This window comes from Haliotis rufescens, unplaced genomic scaffold (genome assembly GCF_023055435.1).
Source record: "Haliotis rufescens isolate VD_foot unplaced genomic scaffold, xgHalRufe1.0.p SCAF_11, whole genome shotgun sequence".
NCBI classification, from domain to species: Eukaryota; Metazoa; Mollusca; class Gastropoda; order Lepetellida; family Haliotidae; genus Haliotis; species Haliotis rufescens.
In genome coordinates, this window is record NW_025963791.1 from 21,612,933 (window position 1) to 21,625,534 (window position 12,602).

General features: G+C 39.1%; 1 protein-coding gene across 1 annotated transcript; it reads left to right on the forward strand.

Annotated features, from left to right (window-relative positions):
- Positions 1-9,254: 9,254 nt before the first annotated feature.
- Positions 9,255-10,527, forward strand: LOC125378077. The gene is made up of 3 exons (XM_048392908.1): positions 9,255-9,379; positions 9,685-9,746; positions 10,109-10,527. Exons 1-3 carry the CDS (start codon positions 9,355-9,357, stop codon positions 10,355-10,357), a joined length of 336 nt encoding a protein of 111 aa, XP_048248865.1. The 5' UTR covers positions 9,255-9,354; the 3' UTR covers positions 10,358-10,527.
- The last annotated feature ends 2,075 nt before the right edge of the window (positions 10,528-12,602 follow it).

The window sequence follows — 12,602 nt, forward strand, 5'->3', positions numbered from 1 at the left end:
TGACGTCCCCTAGCAAGGATGCACGCCTCAATGCGCCGTCACATGGATGACTTCAAACGTCTGATGACGATTGTCGGAACGTGTTGCCAAGCATCCATCTTCCCGAGGCAAGAGAGTTAACTGACTTTAAAAGTCCAGTTTCCACCCTTGCCGAACTAGCCCGGAATACCTGGGCTCGATCCTAGGGCCACCAGTGGCTATTACGAGTTATGTCCCTTCTATGCCTCTCCTTTGGACCAATCAGATTCCCCCTATCGTATCACTTGCATTTGCTTCAAACAAAACGGGGGCGCCCAGTCAAGACGATCTGATCGATAATCACGATCTATATTGTGATAAAACGGGCCTTACATCGCGAAATGCATCAAATCATGTGAGCACCTTGATTAAAAACATGAAAAGATTTGGAAAATATATGTTGACAACGAGATGACGGTGCACATGCTTTGCAAATCCTGCAATCGACCGAAATCTGCAAGACAGTTAACGAACCGGTTTTCGATTTCGTTGCGCGATTTTGATTGGACAATGCATAGACTCGTTAGTCCAGCCAAAATGTAACTCCATAATACCAGCCTAGTTCGGTGATATCGCCGATCGTTTCAATCATAATCGTAATTTGATTGGGTCACTATGTTTAGCGTTGTGTCATTCAATCCCGACGCAAAACAAAGGTACGGCGGCGAATGGGTCCAGTGTATTTATCATAATAGGATGGCGATTATAATACATTGAATAAACGAGGATTCATAATCGGTGGCGCGAAACAAAGGGACATTATATATTGATTATATAAGCGTATCCTTCGAGATCTTAACGGTGCTTCGACTGTAATTATGTACCTGTCAACATTATGAAATGGACAGGCTGAGAAGCAAAGCATGATTGATTTATTTCATTCAAACTGTGTAGTTTTTTCACAGTCGTGTGAACATATCCTATTATTACTTTTTAATAAAACCTCTCCTCGGACCGAAGTTTAAGGCATGTCAGTCAGTGTATGTTTGACAGAGACGTAAATGATTTGAAATATCTTCTTAACGTAATACTGGTACTTCGATAAGTGATTAATATCAGGAGAAACCTGTGAAAAGTGTGTTTGAAGACACGTGGTGAAAGACTGAAAGATGAGATGTGTTGCATTTGATCGATGTTGTACGGAAAATCCTCGAGATGGGCCATACCTTTTTGGTTGGAATCCAGACCTGAAGTAGTTTAAATCCCGTCATAATTGGGTCAAACTGTAGTTACTATTGATGATCGCCCACTAGCCAGGAATCTGAATATTTTATATCCTGTCATGGAAGAGTTCCGAGTGCATTGAAAAATCTCCCAGTCGCCCACGGCGATGTCGCAATATTGACGTGGGCGTCATGTCTCCGGTGGACCGACCGCGTTAACTTCATTAATGTGAGACGCGGACACCACTGTGATAGGATTAAGCCTGACCAGTGTCGATAACTGGTGACGCTACGGAAAGACGTATCCGACTGTCGCAAACGATTAATCGGCTTCGATATCAAGTGCGATGGCTGGTGTCGTTTTTTAGATCTGTTGTACTTTGTCACTGCTTTGATTCTATGCGTCATCGGGGTACGGTGACACACAATCAGACGCATCACAACTGAGAGTCCGTAGTTTCAACCGGCCACCCATCCAGGCGATATCTACACTCTATGCGGTCGAAATTTTGGTCACGTTTACGGCAAGCATGCGTTATAGGACCCTCTTTTGTCACGGGTTCTAAACGGACGCTTCTTTTGGATTACAGCTGAGTGAATGAAGCATTTAGACAAGCATATCTGATTTCTGTATCTCGAAAACTAACATAATCGGGTGTTCCGAATGGAAAAAATAAAGCCGCACTACTATATTGTTTATGTTTCACACACAATGTCGGTTCTGAGCGCCGTGACATGTACACCCAAAAGGTTGTAATATCGAGGTCATATTCTAGTTCTGTGGTTGTTTTCGATAGGTCAAAAAATGCCGAATCGTGGTGGTTATGAAGCTGAATCGTTTCAGAAAAGCTAACATCTGATTGGCTCAAGAACCCGCATTCTTCATTTAGGTCAAGGTTCGCGACCTTCTATGGAGGTGTCGTCGGATATTCACGCAGTGTGGTGTTGAATCGGAGTTAAAGATCTAATTTTAATGAGATTGAAGCATGAACGTTTCGTATTGAATTACATTGCATTTGAAATGCAAACGAAACATGGAAATGTACAGGAATTATTGATGTAGGAAAAGTCCATCATACACCAATTTGTTTAGACGTATGATATAAACTAGTATGACCCATGTTATACTTTTCTTAATACATTGACAGTCGTTCACTTTTAGTATATTACGACTAAGGCCCCAAAAGAATAATTTAATCTATATACAATTTCAATTTGTTTACATGTATACATATATCTATTAGTATGAAGGACAGGTCATAATAAAACTAAGTATAATTTTGATACACCTGTAATTGTGTGGCTTGGGTGGTTGCGCCTCAGCCATACCCCTGGCTCGGCCTTCATTGACTTGGTCGAAACTGCTGGGCAAAAGAAAGTATACACTTGAACATTTGATTTGATTAAAAAACTATGAACGTTATCAAAACCTTACTAGGCTGAGACACCGAAACTTAAGGTCCAAAACCAATCTCAATAAAATCAGATCTTAGTTCTCGCTATCGCTATGCTTTGTTTAGCGACAACGAGAACTTAGATCTGATTTTAATGAGATTGAGTCCAAAACATTACTATGATACCCGTCTAAAATACGTCATCATCGACTAACCATTTCTTCTTTGTTTCATTTTTAGCCACCATCCATCATTGGCGTATACTTTCTTTTGGCCCCCAGTTAACTTGCTAGTTGAAGTGTGAGTGAGTGAGTAAATATATAACGTCGCATCGGCAATGTTTCAGACATGTTGACGTTATGAAATTAAGACCATGTAATTATATGTTAATGGTTTATATATAAATAGCATTTTGTCAAACATATTTTAGCAATAATATTTAGAACTGTTTAAATTACGTGCAATAAGATCCTATAAGCCCCCCACAACCAAACCTAGGCCACGTTTATTTAGGACTGAGTCGGAAATTAGGCCTCAGCCAAACACACTCGCAGATGCATATTTTTGCGCGTTAACTGTTTATCAATGTTTAATTTTCGTTAGTCTTATACATAAGTAGTTATTTATTTCCAAGTTTTTATCCTAAATATATTCAAAAGAACTGTATACAAATGTTATTCCAACATAGTGACTGAAAGTAAAAGCACGATGGGACACGGTCTGGAGTTATCATGATCGGCACACATTTAGAACGGACCCTTTTTGTCACATAAGATGCTATGTTGTGATCTGTCTCAATTCATAATCACATGCCACTACCATATTACCAGTTTTCTGCGGCCTTTCCATCTGACAAGGGGTTCTTCATAGGCGTCGACTGACATCACGTGACGGTCATGTGCTAGCGAGGTCGAGAGGTTAATATAGTTCCGGATTACAATGGTTAAGTTACCTCAGGGGTCTTTTTTAAGCGGAAAGGGCCGATCGTGTTCAGTATGTGGTTAAAGATAAGTCATCACTGTACCAAAGTGTGCTGAGGCGTCTAGCTCCTATCGTATGGGTGCACTAAATTGCAACAGTTTTTCGCTCGGCGTTTTTAAACAGTACTTTTATATTTGATTAAATATCGTTCAACATAAGACATTAATTTTGGCGCTCCGTAAAGCATCGCATTGGGGTTTTCTTATTTGAATAAATGATGTGATTGCAGACGTAAAATACCTGATTATATATTAGCGGTTTTCCAAGGTCTCCGCAAATGAGAGTGGTCTCCCTTCCGTCCTTGACGACCGTAACCAGTGACTTCCGAAGTCAACAGGCGCCATTGTTGTTGCATTATCTTCTGAATATATCGCTCGGGTTTGAATCTGCGCTAGTTTGAACATCGCTTTTGAGTGTCAGTATGCAGACGAGCAGTTATGATCAAGGTACAAAGTTATGGATGTTTTCTGGCTCATTTCCCTAAACTTTTGTTTTATTGGTTGGCATGCAAGCCGATGTGTAGGGATAACACAGGTGCAAACGAAGATGAAGATGTTTGTTTATTTGCTAATACTTTATACACATAATGTATCGTGGTTCATCTATAAAGCACGTGTGAGTTGATGTAAAGCCTTTTAGGAATGAAGGTGTCTGTCCTTCCCAAATGCTTTTGAATAAATAATCTATTGATGCACGTTTGGCGCCTGTTCTTTCGCTATTTTAAAACGTCTTTACTGTTACACTGATATAGATCTGATGGCGACAAGGTTTCCCCAGGTTCTCGTCCTCCCAACCACTCCTGTCTCTCGTCGTGTAGGTGACAATGGGTTAAAAACTTGTATATGTACACATTTTAAAAGCGCTTGAAGTCGTTTTTTAGGTTAGACAGAGGTCAAAATTTGTGTACAAACGCCACTTTTGGCAAGCAGCATACGTTGACGAATCTTGTCTAGATTTGTCCCATTGCAATTGACTGAGCACAAAGTCTACAAGATTTTCATTTCTTAAACACTCTTCTCTTATGATCTTCTTACTTTTGAAGATGCCCTCAGCATATCCAAACACATATTTACCCATTCATCGCTTGACAAATAAACAAATGTCAACTTTAAACTGGTGTTTAACATTTCTCTTGTTTTATCTTTCTTACTCTCAGCGCTGTGTGACCCGTCCCCGTCCCCTGTCCCTCCTGCCCTCACCCATCACGTCCCTCCCCAACCCTGTCTCATCTGTGTCAGTGAACATCACTGGTCAGGTCATCATGGATGACACTGATTTCATTGAGATACTTCTTGGTGAAGATGATGATGCAAGCGTGAAGCCCCAGTCTTTCTTGAGAGCCTTCCTGTCCCGTGTGATCAACATGATCAAGAGAGTGTTCACATCCAACAAGATGAATGCTTGAAGCAACATTTTGTGTCGTTGTGCCACCCTTAAACCTTTGTGATTATTTTGGGACTGTTAACAAATTATTAGAACATTTTGGGAAAAGCACAATCATATTGTATCAGTAGTTTTTATATGGTTAATATATCTGTTTGTTGCTGAAACACACTTGTTACTGACTTTGTTAACCCCAGTAAATGGCTTAGTGGATTAGCTAAACAGATACAAAAAAGAAAGTTTGTTTTTATTGCATCTTTCTGGAAACCAATTATTTGGAACCTGAACTATCTCTGATTTGACATTCCCTCAGTCACTAATGACTTAAGGCAATCTAAATTTGGCTCTCAGCATGCCCATATTCGGAGAACATCACAAACCATTCACTCAACCCTGCCTCATCACAACATTATTCAGGTTCAATTTATTCGAATGTCCTTGACCTTTATTGAAGGACCCTGTCTCACTACATTATCTCTACATTGTCACAGGTGAACACCTCTTGAAACAACATGAACATAATATATTCGATATCAATTACATCACATGTATTTTAATAAGGTTCCAAAGGGATATACAGTATATAAACCTCCACCCTCCACCCCACCCCATCCCACCTCCCGACACACACACACACACACACAGACACACACACACCTCTCACCACACACAATGCACAGCACAGCATCAACACAGGCATTGACCTTTTTCTCTGATAAGGCAGGTTTTGTGGTTCAGCCGTTTCAAGACAGAAATGGGTGGACTGTGCACTTTGTGATAAAAGCATGAAACCTGTCAAGTCAGAAATGGCTTCACTGGGCATGCTTAACATTCTGGATAACCGCCCACAAGATTTTATAAAAAAGTATAAAAAATAATTTAATTTATATTAGTATTTTCAGTTATGGAGTAAACCTCTCACAAATCAAAGATATTAGCGCAGGAATCTAAATAGCATTGAAAGACATCCATTATCACTGACTAATCCGATTTCAGTATGAGCACGTTTGGTTTGGTTTTTATTAAAAAAGCAACGTCCGTTCATATGTTATGCGAATTGGCTTGTGACAGTATAAATAATCGGCCAACCTTGCCTCTTTCCGTGAGCGCAAAGAAAATTCGAGTGTGGATGTATAAAATAAGGATCAGAATTGAGACTTACAGGACCTCAGCGTCTTAAACATGCCTTAGACTGTTCACAATCATGTTATTTGCCCTTACGGAGTCATGTTCAAATGACCTTTTCCGTACATCAAATCAGCATAACATCACGCAGATCTTACAAAACGAAATATTTATCTCCCAAGTCAATCGATAGGCTAATGCAGGCATTCGTAACTATCTGATTCAACAGATTTCTCTTTATCGTGATAAACCATATCAACGATAAGCGGATAAGGCCACACAGAAAATTTTAAAAAATGATTCTCATCATTTCCAGATTTTAGAAATAATAAGGTGACCAGGCTTTTTTTGTTACTGCATTTTTGTGTACATGGTTATGTTTTCAAACAGCGAATGAAAAATGACAACCAGACACATAAATATTTATTTTAATATATTTAAAGCTTCATGATCCCTTGGTTTGTACACAACTTGGAGGTTACACAGCAAAGGAAAGATAACTCTATTCTAAAACGCGGAAATTCTGAATGGCTGCATTCGGAATCGATAAACAAACAAACATTTACCCAATTGAAAATAACTATGGCACGACGATATATGTTTGTTCGCCACAATGCCATGTGTCTGTGAATGGAATTTAATTTATATATAAAGCGGCGATTTAAGTACGTTTATTTTAAACCGTGACTTAATCACACCAGAGGCCATAAAATAGATCTATTTTATACCATATGTTAATGTATATTGAAATCGGCGAGTGAGTTATGTTTAAACAGAGATGCATACTGACAAAGAGCCATAATCGAGGCGAAACTTGGATTGGAACTCGAACTGCAGGTCCCGGCATGACTAAGAGACGCAACTCTACACGTGGAATGGCTCTGTCTGGGATCTGAATCAGAAAATGACAACTGTAGTTGTAGCCATAAACCTCATACAGGTAAATGTGACAGCACCATTTATAGCCATCAATATATGGCTAGCCTAGTATATTGTAACCTAGAATACATAGAGCTATAAATCTTTGAGAAGTTTATACCACTGGCAAGTTGTGTGTTTTGCTGTTATGTCAGGTTAGCTGCAGGTATCCACTCAGTCCTTCGTTTATTTGCAGTTCTATTTCACTAAAAGTGAAATATAAAAGAGGATTCCAGATCGACATTTGAAAGCTGGGCTGTAAGTCCTACCACGCACTTTTGAACACTTCCCAGTGGTGATAGCTGACAATAAACGACGAGCTTTTCAGTTGATACATACAGGCATGCTATATATACCACTGAAACAAAGTAAGGAACTCCCGATTCTTTTACATTACTCTAGTTAATCTGTCATGTCATGGCGTGACAGATTAAACATAGTAATTTGAAAGAATCTTTGTTGTCAGTATATATGACATAGAATCCCAGATGCATACCATCTACAGAGTATCCGGTAGATCTCAAATGTTGGAGTATACTTCAAACGCACAGGTCAAATTAGGTATTAAAACTCGAGATGGGGGTCGACTCGCTCAGCAGAGGTACCCCTGTTCACGGCCTACCCACACACTAACAGACCTGAGTTAATAAACAGTGAGTTTTTTAGTCTCCCATAGAGTCTATCATGTCATCGGCCAATAATAGAATGCTTACTATCAATTATAAAATGTTTACAAGTAATTATAGATACACATTATATGTACGAAGAACATCAGATGAACAGGATTGACAATGACTGATACACATTGAATTTAAATTATACACAGGGTCCTTATTATACAATAAACAACAATTTACACGTGATTGAATGGTACTCATATAGTGCACGCGACGGTTATGCTTCAGCCATACCCCTGGCTCGACCTTCATTGCCTGGGTCGAAACTGCTGGGCAAAAGAAAGTATACACTTGAACATTTGATTTGATCAAAAAACTACAAACGTTATCAAAACCTTACTAGGCTGGGACACCGAAACTTAAGGTCCAAAACCAATCTCATTAAAATCAGATCTTAGTTCTCGCTATCGCTAAGCTTTGTTTACTGGCAGCGAGAACTTAGATCTGATTTTAATGAGATTGAGTCCAAAACATAACTATGATACCCGTATCAAATACATCACCATCAAATAACCATTTCTTGTTTGTTTCATTTTTAGCCACCATCCATCATTGGCGTATACTTTCTTTTGGCCCCCAGTTAACTTGCTAGTTGAAGTGTGAGTGAGTGAGTAAATATATAACGTCACATCGGCAATGTTTCAGACATGTTGACGTTATGAAATTAAGACCATGTCATTATATGTTAATGGCTTATTTATAAATAGCATTTTCTCAAACATATTTTAGCAATAATATTTAGAACTGTTTAAATTACGTGCAATAAGATCCTATAAGCCCCCACAACCAAACCTAGGCCACGTTTATTGAGGATTGAGTCGAAAATTATGCCTCAGCCAAACACACTCGCAGATGCATATTTTTGTGCGTTAACTGTTTATCAATGTTCAATTTTCGTTAGTCTTATACATAATTAGTTACTTATTTCCAAGTTTTTATCCTAAATATATTCAAAAGAACTGTATACAAATGTTATTCCAACATGTGACTGAAAGTAAAAGCACGATGGGACATCATGAGTTATCATGATCGGCACACATTTAGAACGGACCCTTTTTGTCACATAAGATGCTATGTTGTGATCTATCGCAATTCATTATCACATACCACTACCATATTACCAGTTTTCTGCGGCCTTTCCATCTGACAAGGGGTTCATAATAGGCATCGACTGACATCACGTGACGGTCATGTGCTAGCGAGGTCGAGAGGTTAATATAGTTCCGGATTACAATGGTTAAGTTACCTCAGGGGGTTTTTTAAGCGGAAAGGGCCGATCGTGTTCAGTATGTGGTTAAAGATAAGTCATCACTGCACCGAAGTGTGCTGAGGCGTCAAGCTCCTATCGTATGGGTGCACTTAATTGCAACAGTTTTTCGCTCGGCGTTTTTAAACAGTACTTTTATATTTGATTAAATATCGTTTCAACATAAGACATTTATTTTGGCGCTCGCATCGCATCGCATTGGGGTTTTCTTATTTGAATAAATGATGTGATTGCAGACGCAAAATACCTGTTTATATAAAAGCGGTTTTCCAAGGTCTCCGCAAATGAGAGTGGTCTCCCTTCCGTCCTTGACGACCGTAACCAGTGACTTCCGAAGTCAACAGGCGCCATTGTTGTTGCATTATCTTCTGAATATATCGCTCGGGTTTGAATCTGCGCTAGTTTGAACATCGCTTTTGAGTGTCAGTATGCAGACGAGCAGCTATGTTCAAGGTACAAAGTTGTGGATGTTTTCTGGCTCATTTCCCTAAACTTTTGTTTTATTGGTTGGCATGCAAGACGATGTGTAGGGATAACACAGGTGCAAACGAAGATGAAGATGTTTGTTTATTTGCTAATACTTTATACACATAATGTATCGTGGTTCATCTATAAAGCACGTGCGAGTTGATGTAAAGCTTTTTAGGAATGAAGGTGTCTGTCCTTCCCAAATGCTTTTGAATAAATAATCTATTGATGCACGTTTGGCGCCTGTTCATTCGCTATTTTAAAACGTCTTTACTGTTACACTGATATAGATCTGATGGCGACAAGGTTTCCCCAGGTTCTCGTCCTCCCAACCACTCCTGTCTCTCGTCGTGTAGGTGACAATGGGTTAAAAACTTGTATATGTACACATTTTAAAAGCGCTTGAAGTCGTTTTTTAAGTTAGACAGAGGTCAAGATTTGTGTACAAACGCCACTTTTGGCAAGCAGCATACGTTGACGAATCTTGTCTAGATTTGTCCCATTGCAATTGACTGAGCACAAAGTCTACAAGGTTTTCATTTCGTAAACACTCTTCTCTTATGATCTTACATTTACATTACCCGCCCTTAGCTTTTCCAAACACATATTTACCAATTTCCTATCTCACACATACCAACTCATTCATCGCTTGACAAATAAACAAATATCAACTGGTGTTTAACATTTCTCTTGTTTTATCTTTCTTACTCTCAGCGCTGTGTGACCCGTCCCCATCCCCTGTCCCTCCTGCCCTCACCCATCACGTCCCTCCCCGACCCTGTCTCATCTGTGTCAGTGAACATCACTGGTCAGGTCATCATGGATGATACTGATTTCATTGAGATACTTCTTGGTGAAGATGACGACACACGTGTGAAGCCCCAGTCTTTCATGAGAGCCTTCCTGTCCCGTGTGATCAACATGATCAAGAGAATGTTCACATCCAACAAGATGAATGCTTGAAGCAACATTTTGTGTTGTTGTGCCTCCCTTAAACCTTTGTGATTATTTTGGGACTGTTAACAAATCATTAGAACATTTTGGGAAAAGCACAATCATATTGTATCAGTAGTTTTTATATGGTTAATATATCTGTTTGTTGCTGAAACACACTTGTTACTGACTTTGTTAACCCCAGTAAATGACTTAGTGGATTAGCTAAACAGATACAAAAAAGAAAGTTTGTTTTTATTGCATATTTCTGGAAACCAATTATTTGGAACCTGAACTATCTCTGATTTGACATTCCCTCAGTCACTAATGACTGAATGCAAGCTAAATTTGGCTCTCAGCATGCCCATATTCGGAGAACATCACAAACCATTCACTCAACCCTGCCTCATCACAACATTATTCAGGTTCAATTTATTCGAATGACCTTGACCTTTATTGAAGGACCATGTCTCACTACATTATCTCTACATTATCACAGGTGAAGGATATGTAGATCTGCCAATTTCCACATGCTTAATGTGAACACCTCTTGAAACAACATGAACATAATATATTCGATATCAATTACATCAAATGTATTTTAATAAGGTTCCAAAGGGATATACAGTATATAAACCTCCATCCCCCAGTGTGTGTGTGTGTCGGGGGGTGGGGTGGGGGTGGGGCCCACCCAACCCCACCCCACCCCCACCCCCCGACACACACACACACACACACTCTCACCACACAACATGCACATGCACAGCATCAACACATTCTCTGATAACGAAAGCAGGTTTTGTGGTTCAGCCGTTTCAAGACAGAAATTGGTGGACTGTGCACTTTGTGATAAAAGCATGAAACCTGTCAAGTCAGAAATGGCTTCACTGGGCATGCTTAACATTCTGGATAACCGCCCACAAGATTTTATAAAAAAAAAGTATAAAAAATAATTTAATTTATATTAGTATTTTCAGTTATGGAGTAAACCTCTCACAAATCAAAGATATTAGCGCAGGAATCTAAATAGCATTGAAAGACATCCATTATCACTGACTAATCCGATTTCAGTATGAGCACGTTTGGTTTGGTTTTTATTAAAAAAGCAACGTCCGTTCATATGTTATGCGAATTGGCTTGTGACAGTATAAATAATCGGCCAACCTTGCCTCTTTCCGTGAGCGCAAAGAAAATTCGAGTGTGGATGTATAAAATAAGGATCAGAATTGAGACTTACAGGACCTCAGCGTCTTAAACATGCCTTAGACTGTTCACAATCATGTTATTTGCCCTTACGGAGTCATGTTCAAATGACCTTTTCCGTACATCAAATCAGCATAACACCACGCAGATCTTACAAAACGAAATATCTATCTCCCAAGTCAATCGATGGGCTAATGCAGGCTTTCGTAACTATGTGATTCAACAGATTTCTCTTTATCGTGATAAACCATATCAACGATAAGCGGATAAGGCCACACAGAAAATTTAAAAAAATTATTCTCATCAGTTCCATATTTTAGAAATAATAAGGTGACCAGGCTTTTTTTGTTACTGCATTTTTGTGTACATGGTTATGTTTTCAAACAGCGAATGAAAAATGACAACCAGACACATAAATATTTATTTTAATATATTTAAAGCTTCATGATCCCTTGGTTTGTACACAACTTGGAGGTTACACAGCAAAGGAAAGATAACTCTAATCTAAAATGCGGAAATTCTGAATGGCTGCATTCGGAATCGATAAACAAACAAACATTTACCCAATTGAAAATAACTATGGCACGACGATATATGTTTGTTCGCCACAATGCCATGTGTCTGTGAATGGAATTTAATTTATATATAAAGCGGCGATTTAAGTACGTTTTTTTGAAACCGTGACTTAATCACACCAGAGGCCATAAAATAGATCTATTTTATGGTCTCTGAATCATATGTTAATGTGTATAGAAATCGGCGAGTGAGTTAGGTTTAAACAGAGATGCATACTGACAAAGAGCCATAATCGAGGCGAAACTTGGATTGGAACTCGAACTGCAGGTCCCGGCATGACTAAGAGACGCAACTCTACACGTGGAATGGCTCTGTCTGGGATCTGAATCAGAAAATGACAACTGTAGTTGTAGCCATAAACCTCATACAGGTAAATGTGACAGCACCATTTATAGCCATCAATATATGGCTAGCCTAGTATATGGTAACCTAGAATACATAGAGCCGTAAATCTTTGAGAAGTTTATACCACTGGCAAGTTGTGTGTTTTGCTGTT

Excerpts from the sequence above, each read along its gene's own strand:
- LOC125378077 (XM_048392908.1), top strand. The coding sequence starts at position 9,355 with ATGCAGACGAGCAGCTATGTTCAAG. Across the intron at positions 9,380-9,684 it reads GACGAGCAGCTATGTTCAAG|ATCTGATGGCGACAAGGTTT; the intron begins GTACAAAGTTGT and ends ACACTGATATAG. Across the intron at positions 9,747-10,108 it reads CCACTCCTGTCTCTCGTCGT|CGCTGTGTGACCCGTCCCCA; the intron begins GTAGGTGACAAT and ends TCTTACTCTCAG.